This window comes from Oncorhynchus mykiss, chromosome 16 (assembly GCF_013265735.2).
Source record: "Oncorhynchus mykiss isolate Arlee chromosome 16, USDA_OmykA_1.1, whole genome shotgun sequence".
NCBI classification, from domain to species: Eukaryota; Metazoa; Chordata; class Actinopteri; order Salmoniformes; family Salmonidae; genus Oncorhynchus; species Oncorhynchus mykiss.
Genome location: NC_048580.1, coordinates 21,374,693 through 21,402,332, shown reverse-complemented (window position 1 = coordinate 21,402,332; position 27,640 = coordinate 21,374,693). Strand labels below are relative to the sequence as shown.

General features: G+C 42.7%; 1 protein-coding gene across 1 annotated transcript in view; it reads right to left on the bottom strand.

Moving 5' to 3' along the window:
- ift140 (intraflagellar transport 140 homolog (Chlamydomonas)) overlaps nt 1-27,229 on the bottom strand; it is a 55,244-nt gene extending 28,015 nt beyond the window's left edge. The window contains exons 1-18 of the mRNA XM_021565195.2: nt 27,044-27,229; nt 26,334-26,499; nt 25,831-26,052; nt 22,288-22,409; nt 21,143-21,285; nt 17,997-18,172; nt 16,594-16,685; nt 16,134-16,240; nt 15,671-15,810; nt 15,148-15,351; nt 14,048-14,120; nt 13,775-13,866; nt 13,182-13,309; nt 12,794-12,911; nt 12,488-12,609; nt 12,219-12,342; nt 10,285-10,416; nt 8,465-8,709 (exon numbers count right to left, since the gene is read on the bottom strand). Coding sequence (XP_021420870.2) covers nt 8,465-8,709; nt 10,285-10,416; nt 12,219-12,342; nt 12,488-12,609; nt 12,794-12,911; nt 13,182-13,309; nt 13,775-13,866; nt 14,048-14,120; nt 15,148-15,351; nt 15,671-15,810; nt 16,134-16,240; nt 16,594-16,685; nt 17,997-18,172; nt 21,143-21,285; nt 22,288-22,409; nt 25,831-26,052; nt 26,334-26,480 — 2,387 coding nt within the window. The 5' untranslated portion in view covers nt 26,481-26,499; nt 27,044-27,229. The remainder of the gene's footprint in view (nt 1-8,464; nt 8,710-10,284; nt 10,417-12,218; nt 12,343-12,487; nt 12,610-12,793; nt 12,912-13,181; nt 13,310-13,774; nt 13,867-14,047; nt 14,121-15,147; nt 15,352-15,670; nt 15,811-16,133; nt 16,241-16,593; nt 16,686-17,996; nt 18,173-21,142; nt 21,286-22,287; nt 22,410-25,830; nt 26,053-26,333; nt 26,500-27,043) is intronic.
- Nucleotides 27,230-27,640: the final 411 nt, after the last annotated feature.

Genomic DNA, 27,640 nt, shown 5'->3' with positions numbered 1-27,640 from the left:
ACCCATGGAGGTCTGGATTTGAAGTCACACTAAAAATTAAAGTGGAAAACCACACTACAGGCTGATCCAACTTTGATGTAATGTGCTTAAAACAAGTCAAAATGAGGCTCAGTAGTGTGTGTGGCCTCCACGTGCCTGTATGACCTCCCTACATGTCTGTCACATGTGCTCAGTGTGAACCTGCTTTCATCTGTGAAGAGCACAGGGCGCCAGTGGCGAATTTGCCAATCTTGGTGTTCTCTGGCAAATGCCAAACATCCTGCACGGTGTTGGGCTGTAAGCACAATCCCCACCTGTGGACGTCGGGCCCTCATACCACCCTCATGGAGTCTGTTTCTGACCGTTTGAGCAGACACATGCACATTTGTGGCCTGCTGGAGGTAATTTTGCAGGGCTCTGGCAGTGCTCCTCCTGCTCCTCCTTGCACAAAGGCGGAGGTAGGGGTCCTGCTGCTGGGTTGTTGCCCTCCTACGGCCTCCTCCACGTCTCCTGATGTACTGGCCTGTCTCCTGGTAGCGCCTCCATGCTCTGGACACTATGCTGACAGACACAGCAAACCTTCTTGCCACAGCTCGCATTGATGTTCCATCCTGGATGAGCTGCACTACCTGAGCCACTTGTGTGGGTTGTAGACTCCGTCTCATGCTACCACTAGAGTGAAAGCACCGCCAGCATTCAAAAGTGAACAAAACATCAGCCAGGAAGCATAGGAACTGAGAAGTGGTCTGTGGTCCCCACCTGCAGAACCACTCCTTTATTGGGGGTGTCTTGCTAATTGCCTATAATTTCCACCTGTTGTCTATTCCATTTGCACAACAGCATGTGACATTTATTGTCAATCAGTGTTGCTTCCTAAGTGGACAGTTTGATTTCACAGAAGTGTGATTGACTTGGAGTTACATTGTGTTGTTTAAGTGTTCCCTTTATTTTTTTGAGCAGTGTATATATATACACACACAAGATTTTCAGTTATAATATATATATATATATTTATATATATAGTTGAAGTTGGAAGTATACATACACCTCAGCCAAATAAATGTAAACTCAGTCTCCACAATTCCTGACATTTAATCCAAGTAAAAATTCCCATTTCACATTTACAGAATAATATTTTAGAGAATGATTTATTTCTGCTTTTATTTATTTCATCACATTCCCAGTGGGTCAGAAGTTTACATACACTCAATTAGTATTCGGTAGCATTGCCTTAAACATTGTTTAACTTGGGTAGCATTGTTTAACTTGGGTCAAACGTTTCGGGTAGCCTTCCACAAGCTTCCCGCAATAAGTGGGGTGAATTTTGGCCCATTCCTCCTGACAGACAGAGCTGGTGTAACTGAGTCAGGTTTGTAGGCCTCCTTGCTCGCACACGCTTTTTCAGTTCTGCCCACAAATCTTCTATAGGATTGAGGTCAGGGATTTGTGATGGCCACTCCATCAGACTCGTCAGTCTATTCTTGTTCTGAGAAATGAAGGCTATTCCATGCGAGAAATTGCCAAGAAACTGAATATCTCGTACAACGCCGTGTACTACTCCCTTCACAGAACAGCACAAACTAGCTATAACCAGGAAATTAAGAGGCGTGGGAGGCCCCGGTGCATAACTGAGCAAGAGGACAAGTACATTAGTGTCTAGTTTGAGAAACAGACACCAGTCTCAATGTCAACAGTGAGAGGCGAAATTTCAAACTATAGTTTTGGCAAGTCGGTTAGGACATCTACTTTGTGCAAGACACAAGTAATATTTCCAACAATTGTTTACAGACAGATTGTTTCACTTATAATTAACTGTATCACAATTCTAGTGGGTCAGAAGTTTACACTAAGTTGACTGTGCCTTTAAACAGCTTGGAAAATTCCAGAAAATTATGTCATGGCTTTAGAAGCTTCTGATAGACTAATTCACATAATTTGAGTCAATTGGAGGTGTACCTGTGGATGTATTTCAAGGCCTAACTTCAATCTCAGTGCCTCTTTGCTTGACATCACGGGAAAATCAAAAGAAATCAGTCAAGACCTCAGAAAAAAAAAATTGTAGATCTCCACAAGTCTGGTTCATTCTTGGGGGCAATTTCCAAACGCCTGAAGGTACTATGTTCATCTGTACAAATAGCATGGGACCACGCAGCCATCATACCGCTCAGGAAGGAGACACGTTCTGTCTCCTAGAGATGAACGTACTTTGGTGCCAAAAGTGCAAATAAATCCCAGAACAGCAGCAAAGGACCTTATGAAGATGCTGGAGGAAAACAGGTACAAAAGTATCTATATCCACAGTAAAACGAGTCCCATATCGACATAACCTGAAAGGCCGCCCAGCAAGGAACAAGCCACTGCTCTAAACTCGCCATAAAAAAAGCCAGACTACGGTTTACAACTGCACATGGGGACAAAGGTCGTACTTTTTGGAGAAATGTCCTCTGGTCTGATGAAACAAAATATTACTTTTTGGCCATAATGACCGTCGTTATGTTTGGAGGAACAGGGGGGATGCTTGCAAGCTGAAGAACACCATCCCAACCGTGAAGCACGGGGGTGGCAGCATCATGTTGTGGGGGTGCTTTGCTGCAGGAGGGACTGGTGCACTTCACAAAATAGACGGCACTATAAGGGAGGAAAATGTTGTGGATATATTGAAGCAGCATCTCAAGACATCAGTCAGGAAGTTGAAGCTTGGTCGCAAATGGGTCTTCCAAATGAACAATAACCCAAAGCATACTTCCAAAGTTGTGGCAAAATGGCTTAACTTGTTATGGCTGGGGGCAGTATTGAGTAGCTTGGATGAATAAGGTGCCCAGAGTAAACTGCATGCTACTCAGGCCCAGTTGCTAATATATGCACATTATTAGTAGATTTGGATAGAAAACACTCTGACGTTTCTAAAACTGTTTGAATGACGTCTGTGAGTATAACAGAACTCATATGGCAGGCAAAAACCTGAGAAAAAAATCCAACCAGGAAGTGGGAAATCTGAGGTTTGTAGTTTTTCAACTCTTTGCCTATCAAATATACAGTGTCTATGGGGTCAAATTGCACTTCCTAAGGCTTCCACTAGATGTCAACCGTCTTTAGAACCTTGTTTGATGCTTCTACTGTGAAGGAGGGGGGAATGAGAGGGGATTGAGTCAGAGGTCTGGCAGAGTGGCATGAGCTGGTCATGCGCGTTCACGTGAGAGTTAGCTTGAGTTCCATTGCATTTCTGAAGACAAAGGAATTCTCCGGTTGGAACAATATTGAAGATTCATGATAAAAACATCCTAAAGATTGATTCTATACATCATTTGACATGTTTCTACGAACTGTAATAACTGTTTTTACTTTTCGTCTGAACTAAGCAATCGCGCATTGAGCATTTGGATTACTGGGCTAAACGCGTGAACAAAAAGGAGGTATTTGGACATAAATGATGGACTTTATCAAACAAATCAAACATTTATTGTGGAACTGGGGTTCTGGGAATGCATTCTGATGAAGATCATCAAAGGTAAGTGAATATTTATAATGTTATTTCTGACTTCTGTTGACTCCACAACATGGCGGATATCTGTATGGCTTGATTTGTGGTCTGAGCGCTGTACTCAGATTTTTGTATATAAATATGAACTTTATCGAACAAAACATACATGTATTGTGTAACATGAAGTCCTATAAGTGTCATCTGATGAAGATCATCAAATTTTAGTGATTCATTTTCTCTCTATTTCTGCTTTATGCGACTCCGCTCTTTGGCTGAAAAAATGGCTGTGTTTTTCTGTCACTAGGTGCAGACCTAACATAATCGTTTGGTGTGCTTTCGACGTAAAGCCTTCTTGAAATCGGCCACTGTGGTGGGATTAACAACAAGCTTATCTTTAAAATTGTGTAAAATACTTCTATGTTTGAGGAATTTTAATTATGAGATTTCTGTTGTTTTGAATTTGGTGCCCTGTTGTCATATCGATCCCGTTAGCGGGATTCAAGCCATAAGAAGTTTTAAGAACAAGTCAAGGTATTGGAGTGGGCATCACAAAGCCCTGACCTCAATCCTATAGAAGATTTGCGGGCAGAACTGAAAAACCGTGTGCGAGCAAGGAGGCCTACAAACCTGACTCAGTTACACGTGCTCTGTCAGGAGGAATGGGCCAAAATTCACCCAACTTATTGTGGGAAGCTTGTGGAAGGCTACCCGAAACGTTTGACCCAAGTTAAACAATTTCAAGGCAATGCTACCAAATACTAATTGAGTGTATGTGAACTTCTGACCCACTGGGAATGTGATGAAATAAATAAAAGCAGAAATAAATCACTCTCTCTACTATTATTCTGACATTTCACATTCTTAAAATACAGTGGTGATCCTAACTGTCTTAAGACAGGGATTTTTTACTCGGGTTAAATTTCAGGAATTGTGAAAACTGAGTTTAAATTTATTTGGCCAAAGGTGTATGTAAACTTCTGACTTCAACTGAATATATATATATATATATATATATATATATATATATATATATATATATATATTCTTTTTATGTTTTATTTGTGGTAACAATATTTCATGTGAAAAACCCATGCAAAATTGAAGTTGGTGTTAGCTGTGACAGTAGGGAGATTAGATTTTTCAATGTACGTCAGAAGACCCTAACTTAAGTCTGGTAACACTAGCTTTTTATCAAAATTCCATGTTGCCTAGCACTGCCAACTATCAATGACGACAGAGCATGTTGGTCAAGGAATGAAATTCTGATTTGTTTCTGCTCGATTGGTTTGTTTTAGTTCAACATATGATGTCAATCAGTCAGGAGTCAAAGCAAAAGCTGTCAGTGAAAACATGTAAAATGACTGCTGCCCCTGCCATACCTTGCTGCCCACCCCCTGGCTTCACTGCCCTGGCTGTGGACACTGTGGCTGCCCCTGCCAAGGTCAAACCCTGCATGACTCGCAGAAGACCACCAGCCTTTGCTGACCCTTTTGTCATGATTCTGTACAACATGCACCTGAGGATCTGCGCCGAGGTGAGAACACATGATACTTGTTGGATATGACCGAAGTGTGATTCTGATGCGTCTTCTTAATGTACTAATATAGTTACAGCAATACGTCTCCCAGCATCTTTAAAAGGATCATCGGTCTCATTCTATTGCTCTGTTTTCATGTTCTCTCAGGAGAAGGCAGAGCTGAAGATGCTGTCAGCTCCACACTGAGTTGCTGAGGGAGGAGAGGGCTGTTCAGAGGGCAGAGGAGTGGGTCCACGAGAACCAAGACAACCTGCCCAAGCTGGAGAACATTCTCCTGGCTAAGGTTGAACCAATGCACTGGCTCACTGACGACCGTCGTTGACAAGACAGAGGAGCTGCGGCACAAGGAAGAGGCGCAGCGGCTCATCCAGGGATACCAGGAGCACTATGCCAGCCTGGAGCATGAGAAGGTTCAGGTGGTCTTGGAGGAGGAGACCAAGGAGGAGAAGAAGGTGATCTTGGAGGAGGCAACCAAAGAGAAGAAGAAGATCAAGAAGAAATCCAGCTGCTTCAGGGGATGTTCTTGCTCAGAAGAACATAAGAGGATGACTTTGAGTAGGTGAAGAAGAGAAGAGCAGAGAATTGAAGAGAAGAGAAATTAAGTGATGAGAAGAGAAGAGGAAGTGCCACAATATTCCTTTGCCATTGATTGTTCGCAAATAAATAAATACTATGTTTAACTAAAAGCATACAAGCCGCCTGTACCTGTTTGCGGTGGTTCTTGCATCTTTTCTTCAGACATATACTTTGACTAAATTCTATGAGGGAGGATTATGGTTAGAAAATACTTAAAAGTTACTGGGTTATATAAAACAGCTGACAAGTTAATCAAGGCTTATTGATGAACAAATCCCATTGTGAAAGCAAAATGACGAGCCTATGTTATGCAGTGTTCCTCCTGATCTATAACAACGTGTTTGCTATAATCTAGCGACATTTCTACATACTGAGACAGTTGCCCCTAAATTCAACTTATAAAAAAGGTAGGGTAAAATGCTTTGGAGGCGTCACTAAGAAATAGCCTACAACTATAGATAGCACTGATAAGCACTGTCAAAATACCAAGACATATTGTGTGACCTATTAAATAGTGTTAGAATAGTGTACTTTTCTCTCATAGAGAATATAGAGTATACAGTAGAAAACTCGCCAGAAGGGACTTCACTACAACAATCACTGCACTGTTGACCATTGCATTAATACAGTCTAGCTGTACTTCTGGCGACTTCCTTTGTCTGACTCGGAAATGGACAAAGACGAAGCATTACCCCTGTAAATAAATGGCCGACGGCAAAGGACATTTTGTAAGTGAAGGCTGGTCTTCACATGGAGCGATAGCCCTGTAGCGTGTCACCTGGTGTCAAGGACAACGTGAATGACAGGAAATTGCACTGGGGGATCTGGACTGAGCAGAGACATTCCACACTGTATCCGACATACTGTATCCGACATACTGTATCCAACATCCTGCGTCAGTATGTCTCCTTTAGCGTGTCTCAAAGAGAGCGGCAACATGTTCAGAGATATTAGTTAAAGTTTTAGACTATAAAAATCAGGTTGCGGTTTCGTCTTATCAACTTTCCATCTGCCTTAGAGCAAGACTTGTACAACAGATCTCATTAGCTATAACAACTTCATCAGCAGTAGGGCTCACTTTGCATTTAGACCAGGACCAGAGTTGGTCGTATCAAATCACATACATCTAATATTTAGAGATCGGCCTATCAGTAAAGCTCTGCTGGGAGTTCACGTGTACAGTACGCGGGTCGGGTCTCTCCGTTGAATCATGTTTTGGCAGTTCAAAAGGCCATTTCCATGGCAATGAGCCCCAGCAGATAGACGGAAGAGAAGCACATGTTATTGGTCACACACAGGACAAGAAGGGCATCGTCCTGTTGGTGGGGATAAGCGGAGATCGAACACACTGGCTACAGTGACTGCTTTGAAGAAGAAATTGGCAGTAAAAAATAACTGTCACTGCGGAACAACCTAAAGTTGTCATCAACCTATTAAACATAGTGTCATATCCGGCTAGCTAGGATAGGCTATTATCCCCTTTTGTATTTTCAGACATATTTGTGAGTTTGTACGTGCTCAAAGCAGTACTTCTGGGGAATTTAGAATTGTGTCCAATTGTGTCCAGTCACGTATTAGTCTATAGATGACGTCCAGGCTACTTTGAGGTGGCACCTTTTGTCACACACACACACATCCCCTCTCTGACCTATTTCTCTGGTTGGCTGAATGACTGGAAAGGGCGCTCTTTTAGAACCAAACAAGGACAAGGGATTTGTGTGTCACAGTGTGTTTAGAGAAGCACATCCCCTCACCATAACGTACAGTACACACACACACACACACACACACACACACACACACACACACACACACACACACACACACACACACACACACCATCCTAAATCATGTCCTGTGATTGAAAATCCCCTTCATACTATGCTACTATAAGCAGAAAACGGTTTGTCGGATCATATCACAGCATCCTTGCTTTAAACACACTCCTGTCTCCGTCAAACCCCTCTGCTTAGACTACACGTACGCTAGCCAGCTCTCATTTCCAATGGATTTGCTCTGCTGGTCATATCAACGCAATAATTGTGTCTGTTTTACCACTCTAACAGCATTACTCAAGAATATTTCCTTTACAGTGGGGTTTCATAAACTGGGCCCTGGGCATGTGAGAGGTGCGATGGTAGATTTTTCATATTGGTCTGGGGCTGAAAACGTTTAAGAACCCCTGCTTTACAGATAAGGCCATCGCTCTAATTGCTCTAATTGTGAGCAAAATAAGTGCTCCTCTCAGTTCAATGCCAAAGCTGTTTTGTTATAGTTATACAACCAGCCCACATAAAACATCTTAATCCTGAGGTCAGGGAGTGATCATGATCTTTCTATCCATGTGTGGCCTCTACATTTGAAAGATTTGTGTTGGTATAAAGAACCTGTCACAATGAAGTCTCACAGTGCAAACCTTCAGACAGAGGGCCTGAGAGGAATCAAGGCCATACCAACAATACCATCCCCATAGCCTTTCCTGAAGCCTTTGAACTGGGACGTGCTTAGCAATTACTGGCTGTTAATGGGGCCCTGGTGTGGGCAGGAACCAGGAAGTGATGATAGGAAGCGGTGGCAAATGGATGGTGCACGGCTGCAGGCATGGCCATTCTGCACGTCTACCCCACTGCCCACTGATTGGGCGAAGCGAAGGCGTTGGGGGTTAGCTAAGGCGTACACATATGTGCAGACACACTCCGATACAATCACACAGACGTCACACATACCGCACTACTGGAGTTGGTGTAATACATATAACTGAAGAAAGCTGTCAGCTGTTAAATAGTGTATTCTCCGCACAGACGGAGCACAGTAAACTTATCTTGCTTTTAACTTCTTGATGAGTTATCAGTCAGCGAGTGTTAAAACTAGGCCTATCCAAGTTCTCTTACCTCTTGATGAGCTTGATGGACTTGAAGGCCTCGTCCATGTTTCCGATGGTCAGGTAGAAGCTAAAGTTGAGCATGGCATCGCGGGTGGCCTTTTCACAGTTCTCCAGGCCCTGAAAGTCCCGGAGGGCTCGTCTGGATACCATGTGGGGGGACTGGGCAGCCGGGGCTGAGGCCTGGGCCAGGGATGGAGATTGGGTGGGGTCTGGAGCTTGGGCCTCCTCCGTCCCTGGATCCCTCTCACCTGGCTGGGTGTTGATGAGATAACCAAGAATTAGCTATTTCAATACAATGTGACTATATAGATTTTGTGTTGTGCTTCCATGGGGTCTAGTTCTTTAATGCATTGAATGTCCAATCTCATCTCTGTTTCAAACACTTCACACCCGAATATGAAAATTCCCCACACAAACAATACTAATGTATAACTAAACCATGTGGTTTGTACTGATGAACACTTTAGAGCGAAAAATTCAACATAATGGTTGGAGTGGGGTAAGATACAGTTGTTTTTTTTTCATGATTTTTTTTCAGGAAACTCTTTCTTTTCTCCAGAGATATAATCAGGCTCTTGAAGCCTTTTTCTATTATAGCGTGATAACTTTCAATACTGGCAGCCGACTCGATTACACACAGGTAAGATGAAAGAATTTGGCTCCTTGATTAGGAAGGGAAAATGACACGCACGGACACACGCGCACACACACTATTGTAGCAACACCCAGTCCTTCATCATAGAAGAGTAGGCTCAATGAAAGGAAACATCCTCAGATATGAGATCTAGGGCTAGTAGGGAGACACAGACAAGAAAGGAATCAAAAACAGTGGAAATAGACATCTAAGAAGACATTGATCGTATCCAACCAGTGGAGTAAGCCACAGATATCCGATCCAATGTTATATGTCATTCTATGCCACAAGCTACAAAACATGGACCCTACAATTCTGGCTTATGCATCTGAATACTGTGGTGCATTCTTCCTATGTAAAAACGAATGTCACTATGGATGGTCTAGATTACATTGTCCTGTTAATTATTATGACACAATGGAGGTTTTACAATGCCACAAGCCTAGGAAAAGAGGGTAGGACTATGGAAAAGCCGAGGAAATTTGCAGCACTGACTAACTGAAGGGGCAGTAGATACTTACTTCTGGTAAAGAGATACCACCCCTCCGAAACAACAGCTGGTGTGAATGGAAGCCAAGCACAAACAGACATGCATATGCACATGAAATGACAAATTCACATACACTCAAGAAAGAGAGGGAAGAAGAGCCCAAGCAAAGATTATGCAAAATGAAAAGAAAGACTAACCGAGTTTTATGAGCATAACCTCTGAGGGATAAGATGGGGAAGAGAAGCAAGAGAGCAACCCTACCTTACAAGTGATTTACAGATGTAGGATCTTAATTTGATCACTCTTTTGTTGATGAGAATTTGACTGCACAGCAGGTTTAAAAAGGCTTCTAAAATGTGCAATTTCCACTTAAGAATTTCAGACTTGATTTGCAGTAATGTAAAATGTATCAACTCCTACAAAAAATGTCCATGAATTATAATCCACATAATAATTCTGATTTCCTGTTGCTACATTATTTTTTTCCTGCTGTAGCAAACTGTCTCAAATTAAGATCCTACATCTGTAGGCCTACTAAAAATCATGATAACATAATAAATCATATGAACAGTACGTCCCTGGTAAATTAGAAAATCAGTAAACAAAAGAGTAGCCATACAGTAAATAATGGCCTCACCTTAAGTAAAGGGATACCATTCAATACTCTGCAGGTAATGTACTGTACATTGGTCATTGTCCCTACCTTACAGGTGAAGTAGTAGTAGGGAACGTCCAGGGCCAGTAGGGCCTGCAGGCCGGCTGGTTTGGGGTAGGAGTCCTGCAGGAGGAGCCCATGTTCCTGAGTGCAGAAAAACGTCACCACGAGCACATCCACCTGTAGGAGACAGCAAATACATGCTATATGTTACATAGTTCATAGCACAGAGGACTCGGAACACACCATATACAGTACATACCGAACACATCCACACTTGATATGTATTCAGCGTTTCCCCTAGGATTCTTTTCAGCAGAGGTGGGAAGGGGGGGGGGGGGGGGGGGGGGGGGGTCTCAGGAGATTTTGTAGAATGATTGTTAGAAGGTCACTTCTGGTGACTTTTTAATAGGACATTAGATTCTAAAATGCATGACAATTGAATTATGTTGACACCATCTTAAATAGAACTGATGTGTGCCACTGCACTCTACTGAGATGATGAGGAGCAAGCGGTGGCTGTGCACTTGTGGATCTCATTCGTGCCACTGCTCGCTAGAATATATGCTGTAACTTGCCACTGTGTTCTTAAAGGGATAGTGCAAGATTTTGGCAATCAAACTCATTGAATACCATTTTTATGTCTCTGCGTGCAGTTTGAAGGAAGTTGAAGGTAGTTGTGCGAGCCCTTGCTGACTAGCGTTAGCGCAATGACTGGAAGTCTATGGAAACAGCTTGCATGTTGTTCCCATAGACTTCCAGTCATTATACTAACGCTAGTTACCAAGTGCGCTAACGCTAGTTAGCCACTTCCTTCAAGACACATAAAAATAGTATCCATGAGTTCCAGTCATTATACTAACGCTAGTTAGCAAGTGCGCTAACGCTAGTTAGCCACTTCCTTCAAGACACATAAAAATAGTATCCATGAGTTCATCTGACTCTGGGTAGAAAAAGGTCTTATTGCTAAAATCTCACCCTATCCCTTTAAAAGTGTGTCTCTGCAGAAATAAACAATACCAGTCAATAAGAAGAAGAGACTTGTTTGGGCCAAGAAACACGAGCAATGGACATTATGGACTGGTGGAAATCTGTCCTTTGGTCTGATGAGTCCAAATTTGAGATGAACGGATGATCTCCGCATTTGTGGTTCCCACCGTGAAGCATGGAGCAGGAGGTGTGATGGTGTGTTAGTGCTTTGCAGGTGACACTGTCAGTGATTTATTTAGAATTCAAGACACACTTAACCAGCATGGATACCACAGCATTCTGCAGTGATACGCCATCCCATCTTGTTTGGGCATAGTGGGACTATCATTTGTTTTTCAACAGGACAACACACCTCCAGGCAGTGTAAGGGCTATTTTACCAAGAAGGAGAGTGATGGGAGTGCTGCATCAGATGACCTGGCCTCCACAATTACCTTATCTGAACCCAATTGAAATGGTTTGGGATGAGTTGGACAGCAGAGTGAAGGAAAAGCAGCCAACAAGTGCTCAGCATATGTGGGAACTCCTTCAAGACTGTTGGAAAAGCATTCCAGGTGAAACTGGTTGACAGCACGCCAAGAGTGTGCAAATCTGTCATCAAGGTAAAGGGTGGCTACTTTTAAGAATCTATAATATCAAATATATTTTGTTTAACACTTTTTTTGGTTACTACATGGTTCCATATGTTATTTCATAGTTTTGATTCTACAATGTAGAAAATAGTAAAATAAAGAAAAACCCTTGAATGAGAAGGTGTCCAAACTTTTGACTGGTACGGTATATAAATAAAAAAAATTGAGGAATGACAAAGGAAAATGAAAAAATATAGGAGGAACACTGGTATTGTATGCATGGTATTGTATTTTTCGAAATACATTCTGAAAACAGGCCTATAATAGATTATTTGTTGTCAAATCTGGTTAATGTGATTGTACATTACAGTATGTAACATTTTTTGTGTGGTGGTAAGTAGTACAATGAAGCCACCCCTACCCTGTCCAGATGGTCCATTTGGGGAGAGCTGACCAGTACCGTCTCACACACAAACAGACGAGGCTCGTTCTCGTCCCAGAAATGAGACACAGGACATCTCTCGCTCAGCTCTGTCAGTGGCCGTCTGGAACACACACACACACACCACACACACACACACACACACACACACACACACACACACACACATATTCAGTGAACACACACACACAGTCAAAAGAACACACATGGTCAAAAGAATGCACGCACACACACACACACTCACACACCTTTCTGTGTCGTCGGCCTGTGAGATGCCACTAGGCGGTCTACCAGTGAAGAAGTCAAAGTGAGAGAGTGTGTCCATCTCTACGTCATAGAAGTACATTCTGTGGTCAGGTCTCCCATTCACCTTAGAGGGAGAAATAATTCAGCAACAACATAAATCAACAACTTGGTAGAAGTACAATTTAACAGACTTGAAAGTGTAGCAATTCAAATAACTTCATTGCGAATTACAAGAGCAAAGTTTATCTATGAGATCCTTTGGGGAAGAAAAAAAAGTCAAGGTTCTATGTCTCGAAGTGTCCACTCACCTGAGTGACCAGGATGCTGACTTGGTTGCCGTTGGCGTTACACTTGACCGATTTCAGGGCTCCCAGATTAGGGGTCAGGTCCACTAGGTTCTTAGCACTGCAGTGGGCCTTGGCTTCTCTATACACACACATACAGTACAGACGTATATACAGTCTATACAATGACGTACACAATGAACCCTGAAAATTGTGCTGCAATATGCAATGACAAGGAGTAGTCTTTTGCTAGCTATGTATAGCAACACAAAACAATGGAGACCTGCAAAACAAAATCAATTTGGCCAAGCTCATTCACTTACTACACTGGCTAATGACACTGATTTGAAAAAGTGGTTGTGCCATTACAAGTCATGTAATTTGAGAGGTTTTTATCTGTTTTTGTGGATACCTGCGAGTGAGGTCAAAGACCTTGATGTGAGCTGTGTCTGTTCCCACCACCAGGTAGCCCTGACACACACTGAGCAGCACAGGGTTGCCCTCGGCCTCAGAGAAGGCTAGTAGCTGCTTCACTGTGCCCTGGGAGACAGAGTCAGAGAGATACACACGGCTTATTTACAATAGACAAAGACACACAATGCTCGTCTATAATATACAGAGAAGGATCTTAATTTGATCCCTCTTCTGTTGCTGAAAATTATTTTCCTGCACAGAAGTGTATTTCAGGTTTAAAAAGGCTTCTAAAGTTTGCAATGTTCACCAACTTGCCCTAAAGAAACATCCAGTAATTATAATCCACATAATAAGTTTACTGTTGCTGCAGGATTAATTACCTGCTGTAGAAAACTAGCTAAAAATTAAGCTACAGATAACAACAAAAAGAACACTGAACTAGATTTGACGGGAGCCTCGAAGCCGTAAGAGGCAGTATGCATACTGTGTGTGTTTGTGTGTGTGTGTGTGTATCCGTGCGTGCATGCGTCTGTACGTATCTGCGTGTGCGTGACTGTGGATAGGCAGAGGGTTCCAGGTAAGGGGACTGACCTGTGGTGTGCGAACCTGGACTCTATTGGGCTCCACAGTGTAGATATTCTCATCATGCACAGCTAAGACCTGGGACTCACACAGGAAAGAGCCTGGGGACGAGCAGGACGGGAGAGGAGGGGAAATGGGAGGATTCACACAGGGCTTAACAACACTAAGCGTCTGTCTTAACGCAGTGCTTACGACCGTGTTATAAGTGCTTATGACCGTGTTATGCAGTGCCATGCTGGTGTTGTGCAATGTTATCACTATGTAGCTGTGCAGCCACTTTACCTGTGTTGCGTAGAGTTGCCCCCGAGGGTTCGTACACAGTGACCTGCTTCCCGTTCCACACTGTGACTGTGCCCTGAACACACACCACGTAAACATCAGATGCCTAATATCTCAGTCAAAAAGACCACTCAACACACCTCACATACTCCTTAGATAAACACACCTGCTTGTGTGAGCCAGGCACAGTAAAAAAGTTTCACATTGAGCAGAAAACAAATTATTCGATAGCCTCCCAAGTCAAGCTAGACCAGGGGTTCCCAAACATTTTGGGCCCGTGACCCCATTTTGATTTTAAAAATATTGCGACTCCAAAATGTAAAGAAAAAAAAAGGTGATGTAATCAACGACCAATGTTTCCTTCTTTAATTGGGGCTGTGACAGTCTATTACAAATCAGTCTGACAGTACTTTTGACATTATTTCAATGTGAAGGAAGAATGGTTTGAAGTGACTGAAACATATCAGAAAGGTATTGGGAAGTTCAGAAGATCATCAGGCAATAATTGTGTGTGCTCTTCTGTGTAGAAAAGAACATCTTCATTCCCACCCAGTCGGATTTAATGCCTGGTCTTGTCCACTCTAATAAGTCCTGCGTGGCTTGTGGGCATTGTATAGGGAAACAGAAGACGCATACATATTCCTGAGTATTTTCTTTCATTGACGGGGTCATAAAAGATAGAGCCACATTTGTAGGAAGAAACGGCTCTGTTTACATCAGAAACGGCTCTGTTTACATCAGAAACGGCTCTGTTTACATCAGAAACGGCTCTGTTTACATCAGAAACGGCTCTGTTTACATCAGAAACGGCTATGTTTATTACAACCGCACCTAGAGGCTATTCTATGAACCAAGTGCTATATTATCATTTTTATACAATCATCTCGCGACCCCATTTTCAAATCAGGCGACCCCACGTGGGGTCCCGACCCCTGGTTTGGGAAACGCTGAGCTATACATACACAGTTGGTGAGCAGGGCACATCTTTGGCTGGTTTCCTTGGTAGCGGGACCCATTTTTGTCTGGTTACCTTGGTGACGGCTCACGGGACACATTTTGGGGCTGGTTAACTTGGTAACGGGACAAATGTTTGGACTGGTTACCTTGGTGACGCAGACACCCTTGATGTGCATGTCGGAACGCAGGGTGAGGTGGGAGTTGGTGTTGAACATTGTGAGGCTGAGCTGAGATGGGGTTAGCTGTACCGCTGCCACCTGCTGGCCGAAGTGGGCAGACATGATGTGCTCACAGAGGATCAGCACTGTGGTCACACTGTTGGCAGCCAGCAGGTTCAGGTTGGAGCCCCACTGGAAACAAACAAGACAATTGCAATCAGAGAACACATGAATGTAAAACTGTAATAACATAGTCACTGACTTATTTAACCGCACTCTATGAGTCCGGTGATCGTATTGTAGCCACAATCAGTGAAATTCAATATTTTAGACCAGGTGTCGACAAACGAAAAAGCACATTGGAAACTAATCTTGATTGGATCTGTCTAAACAAGGTGATGGAGAGGTGATGGACGAAGATATATCACACTGTGCCTGAGTCATCGCAAAGTTTCAATACAGTATAATGTAGTACTGTAGTATAATGTGGTACTGTAGTAAAGTAGTGTACCTGGAGCTGGGTGACATTGCCCTCGATCTCCGTGGGTGTCTGTAGTTTCCACTGGGCCTTGGTGTCTGTCCTGGTGTTGGGCTGGCTCACCATTCTCCACAGAGCTATACGCCCCCTGTTGGTGCCTGCAGCTAGGATCTCTGGAAAGACGCAGGGGAGTGAGGGCGACATCATGAAACAATACAAATATGCCCAATTCTATGCCTAAATATGATTAAACAAAGAATTGCCTATTCGAGAGGTAAATGCATAGCATAGAATCTTGCCAACTCCTATGGTGGCCATTGTCATAAACAGTGTGCAGTAGAGACAACGGACATAGGAGTTGCTGGCAAGCTAACACAAACAGATCTGAGACTAGGCTAGTGGATGTATACTGTGTAATTGTAATCCATTTAACATAAGTCTACCATAGCTCACCATTAGCCCAAATTTTCAGAACACCAGTAATGTTCATTCCTACCTTTGGCTGTGCAGTAGGAGACACAGTTCAACACCTCTCCTTTCTCAAAGCCAAGGCTCTCATCCAGAGAAAGCACATAGTTGTCATCCCTCTCCAAGTCCCAGAGCCTACAACACATTGTATGTTAGCTACACAGTCAGAGTGTGTGTGTGTTTGGTTTTCCTATCCTTGTGGGGACCAGAAGTCCTCACAAGGATAGTAAAACAAGGAACATTTGGACAAGTGGGGACATTTCGCTGGTCCCCACAAGGAAAATTGTTATTTTAGACTTATGGGTTAGGGTTAGAATTAGGTTTAGGAGTTAAGGTTAGAGGTTAGAGGTTAAGGAAAATAGTATTTTGAATGGGAATCAATTGTTTGGTCCCCACAAGGATAGTATATTTTTCACATGCGCCGAATACAACCTTACCATAAAATGCTTACTTGTGTTGGTGTTGGTGTGTGTGTTTGTGTGTCTGACCTGATGACCTGTTCCCCTGTAGCTGTGATGAGGAGGCCTGTCTCTGTTGAAACGATGTCTGCGCTTTGGCCACTTTTTCCACTCAGCTTCACCTGTGACAACAGAACACATAAACACAGTCACACACACACAAACTTGAATTGAAGTAATGGCACCAGAGGGGATGGCTGCCGTTTCACAGGCTCCTAGCCAAATGTGCTATTTTGTTAGATTTTTCACAATGTTTGCTACTCATTTTGTACTTAATGTTCCTGCTACCGTCTCTTAAGACCGAAAAGAGCTTCTGGACATCAGAACAGTGATTACTCACATGGACAAAGATTTTTGGACAAAGATTTTTTCTTTAATGAGTCCGACGCGAAGGATATCCTGCTTTGTCGAGACAAGGCCCAAATCCCCGTCATCCGAGTGAAGAAAAGACGGCGAAAAAGGGGGCGGAGGGCGGGGTGCCTTGTAAAAATTAGCCGACGAGCAGGTAAACCACCACTACCCTTCATATTATTGGCAAACGTGCAATCATTGGAAAACAAATTGGACGATCTATGATTAAGATTATCCTACCAACGGGACATTAAAAACTGTAATATGTTAATATGCTAAACGACGACACAGATAATATAGACCTGGCTGGCTTCTCCGTGCATCGGCAGGACAGAGCAGCTACGTCTGGTTAGTGTGTGTATTTGTCAACAACTGCTGGTGTGCGATATCTAATATTAAAGAAGTCTCGAGGTATTGCTCGCCTGAGGTAGAATACCTCATGATAAGCTGTAGACCACACTATCTACTAAGAGAGCTCTCATCTATATTATTTTTAGCCGCCTATTTACCACCACAAACCGATGCTAAGACCGCACTCAATGAGCTGTATAAGGCCATAAGCAAACAAGAAAATGCTCATCCAAAAGTGGCACTCCTAGTGGCCAGGGACTTTAACGCAAGCAAGCTTAAATCCGTTTGACCTCATTTATTTTCAGCATGTCACATGTGCAACCAGAGAAGAAAAGAACTCTAGTCCACCTTTACTCCACACACAGAGATGCATACAAAGCTCTCCAATAAAAAACTAAAGCAGGAAGTACCAGTGACACGCTCAATACGGAAGTGGTCAGATGAGGCGGATGCTACGCTACAGGACTGTTTTGCTAGTACAGACTGGAATATGTTCTGGGATTCATCCAATGGCATTGGGGCAGCAGGTAGCCTAGTCGTTAGAGCGTTGGGCCAGTAACCGACAGGTTGCTAGATCATATCCCCAAGCTGACAAGGAAAAAATCTGTCATTCTGCCACTGAACGACGGAGTTAACCCACTGTTCCTAGGCTGTCATTGTAAATAAGAATGTGTTCTCAACTGACTTGCCTAGTGAAATAAAAAATGTGAAAAATACAATTTGATATGTACCTTCATGAGCTCCTGGGCTCCCCCCTCAGGTCCCAGAGTGTACTGTGACAGCAAAAGGGTTTCCGTGACAACGGCCAGGACTTCTCTCCTCTTCAGATAGAAAAGCTTCTGGATGGAGCCATCCACACTGAGCACTGGGCTACTCCTGCCATGCTCATCCACACAGTGCACCTTGCCTAGGCACAGAGTCAATACACACACTTAGACTAACACAGTGACAGTGCTGCTTCAAATTTACTTAATTACACTGGGCACAGGGATGCAAACCGCTGAGGGCCCAAAAAGGTGACACTTTGTTTCACCACATGCAAAAAAAATCCCTGCTAGCGGGAAATGCAAATGTTAACTAATTAAACAACAAAGAATATGATCTACATGATCAGTCTCTGTGTGTGAAATAAAAAGTGGTTAATGTGAACCTAACTCACAGCTTAAAAATGTGAAGAAAGCAATCCAATGTTATTTGTTGCCTAGAATTTACTGCAAATGACACTCAAGTCTTGAGAGAAAACAATACACTAATTTGACCGCCTTTATAATAGAACGCTTGTGACCACACACACATCTAAATATTGCACTTGGGAAAAAAACATCTTACGCAGAAATAGAATGAAACAAAAAGGCATTCTATTTTTGCTCTATTTTGTGGCCACTGTAGTAGGCATGTAGCACAAGGCTACATGTGTGCAGAAATAACGTTCACTGAGTAAAAAATGTAATACTCCCTCACTCACAAGTGTTACTGTCAAGTTCAACACAAGAAAAGCAACATCTTTGGGCTACACTGCACATTATTACATTGTACACTTTCCGCCTGTGGACATCTGTTCTACAATGTTCCAGCAGAGCATGATATCTTTTGTTGGCATAATTGATCTCTTTAAGGCAGAGTACACCTCGCATACCCCTTTTTATCCACTGTATTGAAAAAGAGAGAAAGTGTGTGGTGTTCCTTTCACCTCTAGTGGCACCCAGCTTAAGCCAGGCCACGCTCCAGCTACACTTGTTTAACAAGCAATGACTCATTTTTACCTAATTCTCTCATTCTGAAAATTAACCACATACTGTAGAGGGAAAACATTAGTTCACAGATAGTAGTTAGATCGTTAACTAGTTAACATTTCACACAGATTGCCATGGTCCAGTAAGCAACTAACGCCTTATAACTTGAGGAAGAGCCAGGAGTCGTATAACGTCAACGTAAACTCACGTAAACTCGTACATCGACTTGGTCCGTACAATTGCCCTTATTTTAGCGCCCAAAAAACGTAATACTTCCAGATCAACTGTAATGTCAATACCATTGTAAAGCACAATTTCTCCCCTTTCCAACACAATCAATTACATGACCTAAACACTGCCCATTTCTGCATAATTCAAGCTGGCAATAAGCCCCGTCGGGTCTATTTTTAAATGGCTATAAAGCCATTACCATGTCGATCAACGCTTGAATAGAAACCTAGTTCACACACCCCAATTGTGATGTCAACACAGTCGCTACAATCCCATTAGTTTTCTTTGTAGCCTCATTTGGATGTTGCGGTTGAGCACATTTGTACGGAATGGGGTGAGTTTACGTTACCAGTTAATACTATAGCGAATTGGTTAGGTGACTAACGTTAGCTCATCTGATGTTGTAACGTTAGCTAACTAACGTATGTTAGCTGTCTGACTTTATTAGCCAGCTAATTTTCACACCATAAACTCAATTATTTGATCAGTTAAGTTGGCTAATGTTGCTCAACATTTCTCTGGCTAGCTAACATTTTGTTACTAAAGCACCTTATACCACCCACCACTGTGACCTGTATGCTCTAGTCGGCTGGCCCTCACTACATTTTCGTCGCCAGACCCACTGGCTCCAGGTCATCTACAAGTCCATGCTAGGTAAAGCTCCGCCTTATCTCAGTTCACTGGTCACGATGGCAACACCCACCCGTAGCACGCGCTCCAGCAGGTGTATCTCACTGATCATCCCTAAAACCAACACCTCATTTGGCCGCCTTTCGTTACAGTTCTCTACTGCCTGTGACTGGAACGAATTGCAAAAATCGCTGAAGTTGGAGACTTTTATCTCCCTCACCAACTTCAAACATCTGCTATCTGAGCAGCTAACCGATCGCTGCAGCTGTACATAGTCTATCGGTAAATAGCCCACCCAATTTTACCTACCTCATCCCCATACTGTTTATATTTATTTACTTTTCTCCTCTTTTGCACACCAATATCTCTACCTGTACATGACCATCTGATCACTCCAGTGTTAATCTGAAAAAGTGTAATTATTCGCCTACCTCCTCATGCCTTTTGCACACAATGTATATAGACTCTCTTTTTTTCTACTGTGTTATTGACTTGTTAATTGTTTACTCCATGTGTAACTCTGTGTTGTCTGTTCACACTGCTATGTTTTATCTTGGCCAGTTCGCAGTTGCAAATGAGAACTTGTTCTCAACTAGCCTACCTGGTTAAATAAAAGTGAAATAAAAAAATATGAAAAAAATAAAAATTAGATCCAGCAAGCAAGATAAGTAACTTAACAATGCTAACAATACTTGTTCCACCACACTTTCTCCCTCACCTCAAACTTTCCAAATGCCAGTTGTTTTCGGTTACAACTCATGAAGTATGCTTCATCACCTTCTCACCCCGTTGCCGTGGTCAGGCTTCTCACCTACCTCTTCGCTATTGTTCAGGGGACGCGCTGCTGTAAGTTAACCAGCAAAGGCATAGACACAAACTGCCTTTTCACTCTCTGCTGGGTTGTCTCTTCAGTCACGTGCTGCATTCTGTTGTTATGTGAACGATTGGCTGAGCCCTGGATACAGTCAGTATTGCTACAAACGTGCATCAGGCGTTCGCATACAGCCAGTAGTCATCCAAAGCCCCCCGCCCAAGCTTTTCTCATCGGATCTACATGAATCACATAGGTCACATATTTTGGATTCAAAACAGCGAATTTAGCCAAAATGTGACTACTTTGCATCCCTGTGGGCAGTGCACAAAAGCTAAACACACTCCAACTGTTGAGTGCCTGTTTTGGAGGAATTGCTCTACAGGACCTGAGGCGAGAGGTCTCCCACACACTCACACTCACACGCAGGGGAACAATGCAGGTAAAAACACAGAGTTTGAGAGCGTCTAACCGTCTGCCGTGCCGACGTAGAACACCAGACCCTCCTGAGGACCCATCTTGAGCGGCGGTCCATTCCCAGCCTTCCTCCAGTTGAACATGTCCAGGGCACTCTCGTCCCCGCCCACTGCCGCCCGCGCCAGCATCGCCACATCCCTTGGAACCGACCACAAACACAGTTAGCATCATACACTGGGACAGGATCTTAGTGGAATGGTTTCCAAACTATGCATTGTGACACTGACACTTGCCTAAATCCCAGATCTGTTTGTGCAGTCTTGCCAACTACTATGGCCATTGTTACGCCAAACAATGATGTGACAATGGCCATAGGAGTTGGCAAAATAGCACAGCTAAGGTCTTTCAAATGTTAATCATTCTGACCCAGTGAATAAGCAAAACCATTTTTCTAGCTAGGGCCCAGTCTTGAGCAACACCCAAGAGAAACAACTGCAATGCACCAGTGGGTTTGGGTCCCGACCAACAATTTGGGAGACAGTGCCTGGCTTAACGTACACTTGGCATTTATATGCTTAATAGCAGGGCGAGACAGTGTCAGTGCCATTGATTGACAACCCAAGATAATATGGATACAATTAGTTGTCTTACCTAAACATAATATTGACTAGTTGCATAAAACCACATGGGCTCTAAAATATTTATCCACATACAGTATATCTGGGTTCCCCAATAGGCGGCTCTCGGGCCAAATGCTGATTTTATTTGGCCATCCAAGTTTTTTGAGCAATAAAATAAAAACTTGATATATCATTTTTGTTGTTGGACATAAAGGACTGTTAAATCACCAGGAACTCAGATCAAAGTAATTTTAATTTAGGGAAATCTGTTCCCAACTATTCCTACGCATAAATATAGAGGCATATGTGATTGTATCCCAATGTAATCAAGGTTTGTTTTTGTGAAATCCTATTTCTGTTTGGGCTTCTTGAGGCCAATTTGCAGTGTACAAATTATTGATAACTATGTTCCTGTCTCCTGTCCATCCGCTCAAGAAAAAAAATCTACCAGCAGATTAATGTAATTGGGGGCCATTGCTGTATATCAATTGATGCATCTCTTTGTCAAGAGCATATGCAGAACAATAGCCTGCTCTGACTCAGAACCTTTTGGGGTACTTATACGGTTCTAGTAACTCACTCTCCCGGGGGTGCTGGTCTGAAGATACAGTAGGTTAAGGGCTTGGTGTAGTCGTGCTTCACTATGTGACTTCCCTGTAGTCTTCCTCGGGCGTCCACCTTCCATAACGCGAGAACTCCCATCTACACAGATCAACGACAGCACATTCGAACACACATGCCAAATGGGCGATTCCAGCGTTATGGATGTTACATTTGCAAGAAAATTCACAACTTTAATGTCTCACAGAACGGACAAACAAAATATAAATGAAACTTTTGATGTGTGTGTGTGTCCCTTGGGGTGTATACCCCTAAAAATGGACTTGTATATATTGACATGTTGTGAAAATGAAGCAAATAAGAAGCCTTATGGATGTTAAATGAAATGGAGGAAACTGGAATTCTTAGCAAAGGTCTTATGGATTGAACACATGGCTGAACACAAACATTTTTTGGGGGAAAATACTAATTTCCTTTATTACTTTAGAAGAAAAATGACTTTTATGGATGTTATAGGGGGGAAAGAATAGTCAGTTGTCCAACTGAATCTATTCAACTGAAATGTGTCTTCCACATTTAACCCAACCCCTCTGAATCAGAGAGGTGCGGGGGTCTGCCTTAATCGACATCCACGTCTTTGGGCCCGGGGAATAGTGGGTTAACTGCCTTGCTCAGGGGCAGAATGACAGATTTTTACCTTGTCAGCTTGGGGATTCGATCCAGCAACCTTTCGGTTACTGGCCCAACGCTCTAACCACTAGGATACCTTCCGCCCCCCTCCGTTATGATGTTAGTCTGAAATAGACATTAAAATCTTAAAGATATCTTGAGAAAAATCTATCACAATACATTTGTTGTCATTTGGAAGGCTTTTTAAATGTCAGAAGAAGACATAGTGTCTTATCATTGCATAACTACAGGTAGCCTGAATAATATACAAGACCAGGCACCACACCCTAATAAGTTATTTTGATATCTTTATATAACAAAATTAACCTTTACCATTTCAATTTAAACCAGATTTTTTGGTATTAAAATGTTCCTGAAATATTGTAACAAAATATGCAAATGAGACAACACACAGTTGAAGTCGGAAGTTTACATACACTTAGGTCGGAGTCATTAAAACTAGTTTTTCAAGGACTACACAAATTTCTTGTAAACAAACTATAGTTTTGGCAAGTTGGTTAGGACATCTACGGTGTGCATGACAAATATTTTTCCAACAATTGTTTACAGACAGATTATTTCACTTATTATCCACTGTATCACAATTCCAGTAGGTCAGAAGTTTAGACTAAGTTGACTGTGCCTTTAAACAGCTTGGAAAATTCCAGAAAATGATGTCATGGCTTTAGAAGCTTCTGATAGGCTAATTGACACCATTTGAGTCAATTGGAAGTGTACCTGTGGATGTATTTCGAGGCCTACCTTCAAACTCTGTGCTTGACTTCATGGGAAAATCAAAATAAATCAGCCAAGACCTCAGAAAAAAATTGTAGACCTCCACAAGTCTGGTTCATCCTTGGGAGCAATTTCCAAACGCCTGAAGGTACCACGTTCATTTGTACAAACAATAGCACGCAAGTATAAAACAGCATGGGACCACGCAGCCGTCATACCGCTCAGGAAGGAAACACGTTCTGTCTCCTAGAGACGAACGTACTTTGGTGCCAAAAGTGCAAATCAATCCCAGAACAACAGCAAAGGACCTTGTGAAGATGCTGGAGGAAACAGGTACAAAAGTATCTATATCCACAGTAAAACGAGTCCTATAGCGACATAACATGAAAGGCCGCTTAGTAAGGAAGAAGCCACTGCTCCAAACCCACCAGTAAAAAAACTAGACTACGGTTTACAACTGCACATGGGGACGAAGATTATATTTTTTGGAGAAATGTACTCTGGTCTGATGAAACAAAAATATAACTCTTTGGCTATAATAACCATCTTTATGTTCAGAGGAAAAAGGAGGGGGCTTGTAAGCTGAAGAACACCATCCCAACCGTGAAGCACAGGGGTGGCAGCATCATGTTGTGGGGGTGCTTTGCTGCAGGAGGGACTGGTGCACTTCACAAAATAGATGGAATCATGAGGTAGGAAAATTATGTGGATATATTGAAGCAGCATCTCAAGAGATCAGTCAGGAAGTTAAAGCTTGATCGCAAATGGGTCTTCCAAATGGACAATGACCCCAAGCATACTTTCAAAGTTGTGGCAAAATGGCTTAACGACAACAAAGTCAAGGTATTAGAGTGGCCATCACAAAGCCCTAACCTCAATCCTATAGAAAATGTGGGCAGAACTGAAAAAGAGTGTGCGAGCAAGGAGGCCTACAATCCTGACTCAGTTACACCAGCTCTGTCAGGAGGAATGGACCAAAATTCACACAACTTATTGTGGGAAGCTTGTGGAAGGCTACCCGAAACGTTTGACCCAAGTTAAACAATTTCAAGGCAATGCTATCAAATACTAATTGAGTGTATGTAAACTTCTGACCCACTGGGAATTTGATGAAAGAAATAAAAGCAGAAATAAATCACTCTACTATTATTCTGACATTTCACATTCTTAAAATAAAGTGGTGATCCTAACTGACCTAAGACAGGGAATTTTTACTAGGATTAAATGTCAGGAATTGTGACAAACTGAGTTTAAATGTATTTTATTTGGCTAAGGTGTATGTAAACTTCAGACTTCAAATGTACATGTGCCTATACTACAAATAGATGAGCCTTCATTTAAAAATGACACTCCAGGACTACTCACAGATTGTTGAAAAACACTCTTCTCATCTTTCTATCTTAAAAAAAAACAGTACTACCATGTATGAGAAATGCATTTCAGCATATATTTTCCAAGAGAATCGTAGCTAGAACACAAAAATGCAACAATTGCTTCAGGGAAAGTCTGAAGAATAAATGCCAGAACAAGCACAAGCTTCTGAAGCTAAGATAAATACATCAATATCCATCACATCCACAACCGTTATGGATGTTAAGGATATCATACCACTGAAAAAGGATACTGACAATGAGAAGAGAGAAACCAATTATAGACCATATAAAACCTTGATGAAAGTTAGCATTACAGAGACTGTTAAGATGATCCAAAGTAAAAATCGTTATGGATGTTACATTGCATGTCTCAGTCACCCTCCTATCTTTACAAGACTGTAGAACACGCAAAGGAATCTCAAGACATTTCAATTTGGTCTGTATTGCTTCATTAACATCTCATCTGTGCAACTATAATAGCTGTTGGTGGAAAAACACACTCTGTGAGCTTTGTAAGAGCCACGAAACTTGTCAAATTAAGCCTGCACTTCAACGTATAGACTTTAAGGATAATTATGAATGTGGTTTTATTTGGAAATGACTAACTTTATTTGTGCATGCTCAGGTTGACTTTTACATGGAATAGCCCAAAGACGGAGGACTATGAAAATATCTTCACTACTTTTGATATTCTAGCATGTATTTCAAATGCTTAGTAGTCTGTGTGTGTGTGTGTGGTTTGTTTGTTTGTGTGTGTCTACTTGTCTGTGTTCACACGCACTCACCTGATCCCCGGTGATCAGGCGGCTGCCGGAGCTGCTCCACTCCAGCAGGGTGATGCAGGCAGTATGTGTGGCGGGCAGCGGCGTCTGCTCTCCAGAGGGGTGTGTGAGCAGCAGCACCTCGCCTGTCTCCCAGCCCAGAGCCAGCAGAGGCTTGGTGGGGTGCCAACACAGCACCGTGGGCTGGAAGGGACGGTCCACATGGCAGCTCCCTACGTGCTCCCCCTACATGATGACAGGAGAGCAGTTCAGTCAATCCATTAGTAGCAGTTTCATACTTGTCTACATCTTCTCCACTCTTCAAGTGTTTACTGGGGTTAAACAGTCTTCAAAAGGCAAAGTGCAGTGAGTTTATAATTCCCCTCAGCAATTGATAAACATGAAGCTATTGACTGATGTCTGATGTGGCAATGCAGTCAGTCTATAGCATAATTTGGTCAGTTGCAGATTGAGGACAGGATGGGTGCAACTCTGACTAACTGCAGTGTGTGGTGAGGGGGGTTCACCTGTTGGAGGTAAAGGTCGATGTTGCCCCCGGTGGTGGGGCTGTTGGAGGCCACTGCTAGTACAGGCTGAGTGGGATGCCATGCCACCTGAGAGGGGCCCCCGCTTGACTCAGGGGCCTCGATACGGTGATCAAAGTACACCGCCATGTCCCCAGTGCTGCCTTATCTGTAGAGAGGAAGAAAAGGAGGAAGAGGAACATTAGGAGGAGGAATGGAGGATGATGAGGAGAAGGGTCCCAAGAAAACTTACATTGTAAAATATGATGTATGTGTTGCATCAAGTGACTTGATCAGATAAACAAGCAACAGATTAGCCACTGCTGCTGTCAAGTAAGTTAGCTAGCTAACGTTTGCTAGCTAGAAACTGCTGGAATGATCACACTGACATTTGGGCAGCTGGCGTTAGCTACCTGATAATTAAAACGGACATGTCCGTACAACTGGGTCCCCTAGTTAATTGTGATTTATGTGGATATTTATTGGACAAAGTTACAACAAAATACAAGCTAGCTTACTTGGTATCTTCGCTATGCTAACTAAACATTGGCTACCAGCTAGCTAGCATTAGCTAGTTACCGTTAGCTAACGTTAATCCATTGGGGCCTTTTGCAAAAAATAGCATACCATGGTTAGCTCCCGTTAGCATTAAAACGGCTTGCTACAATTTACGAGGGATTTAGAGTTCCAAATGCTGAGAATATAGAAGTTACCTGAAAAGCTTTCTTCTAGCTATGTGCAGTCCAAAAAAATGGTCAATAGTCGTAACAACATAAATGGCAACTGTCCACTGTTGTGGTTTTGCTCTGCTGCGGTGTGAGGGATAAAAGCGTCCTTTCTAGTTACCCCGACAACCTCATCGGAAAGGGTGGGCAAGGATGAGTTCTTCTTCTTCTTCTTTGATATTGGATTGGCAGATCGTATCCAAACTTTAAGGAGCATTTACTGCCACCTACTGTACTGGAGTATGAGGCCAGTCACGGCCTACCTACATTACATTTTCTTCAATAGTCATGTTCCTCTCAGAAAGTGAAATAGAGCCATAGACACCAATTCCCTCCCGTTTTTCCTCCCACTACACCACCCAAACCCAAACCCTGTCCAGCCTTTCTAACCCTTTCCCAAATCACTCCCCATCTACGCCATACAGTTCAAGGAGGAGTTACGGAAATTAGAGAGAGCAAATCGCAGTTATCGAATGTTGCTCACAACCGTTACATTTTTACAGGTTTGCTTACAGCTCTGTGGAATAGGGTCCAGCTGCCTACTGGACCCTATTCCAACTAACCTACTGAACAAGCTACTTCCTG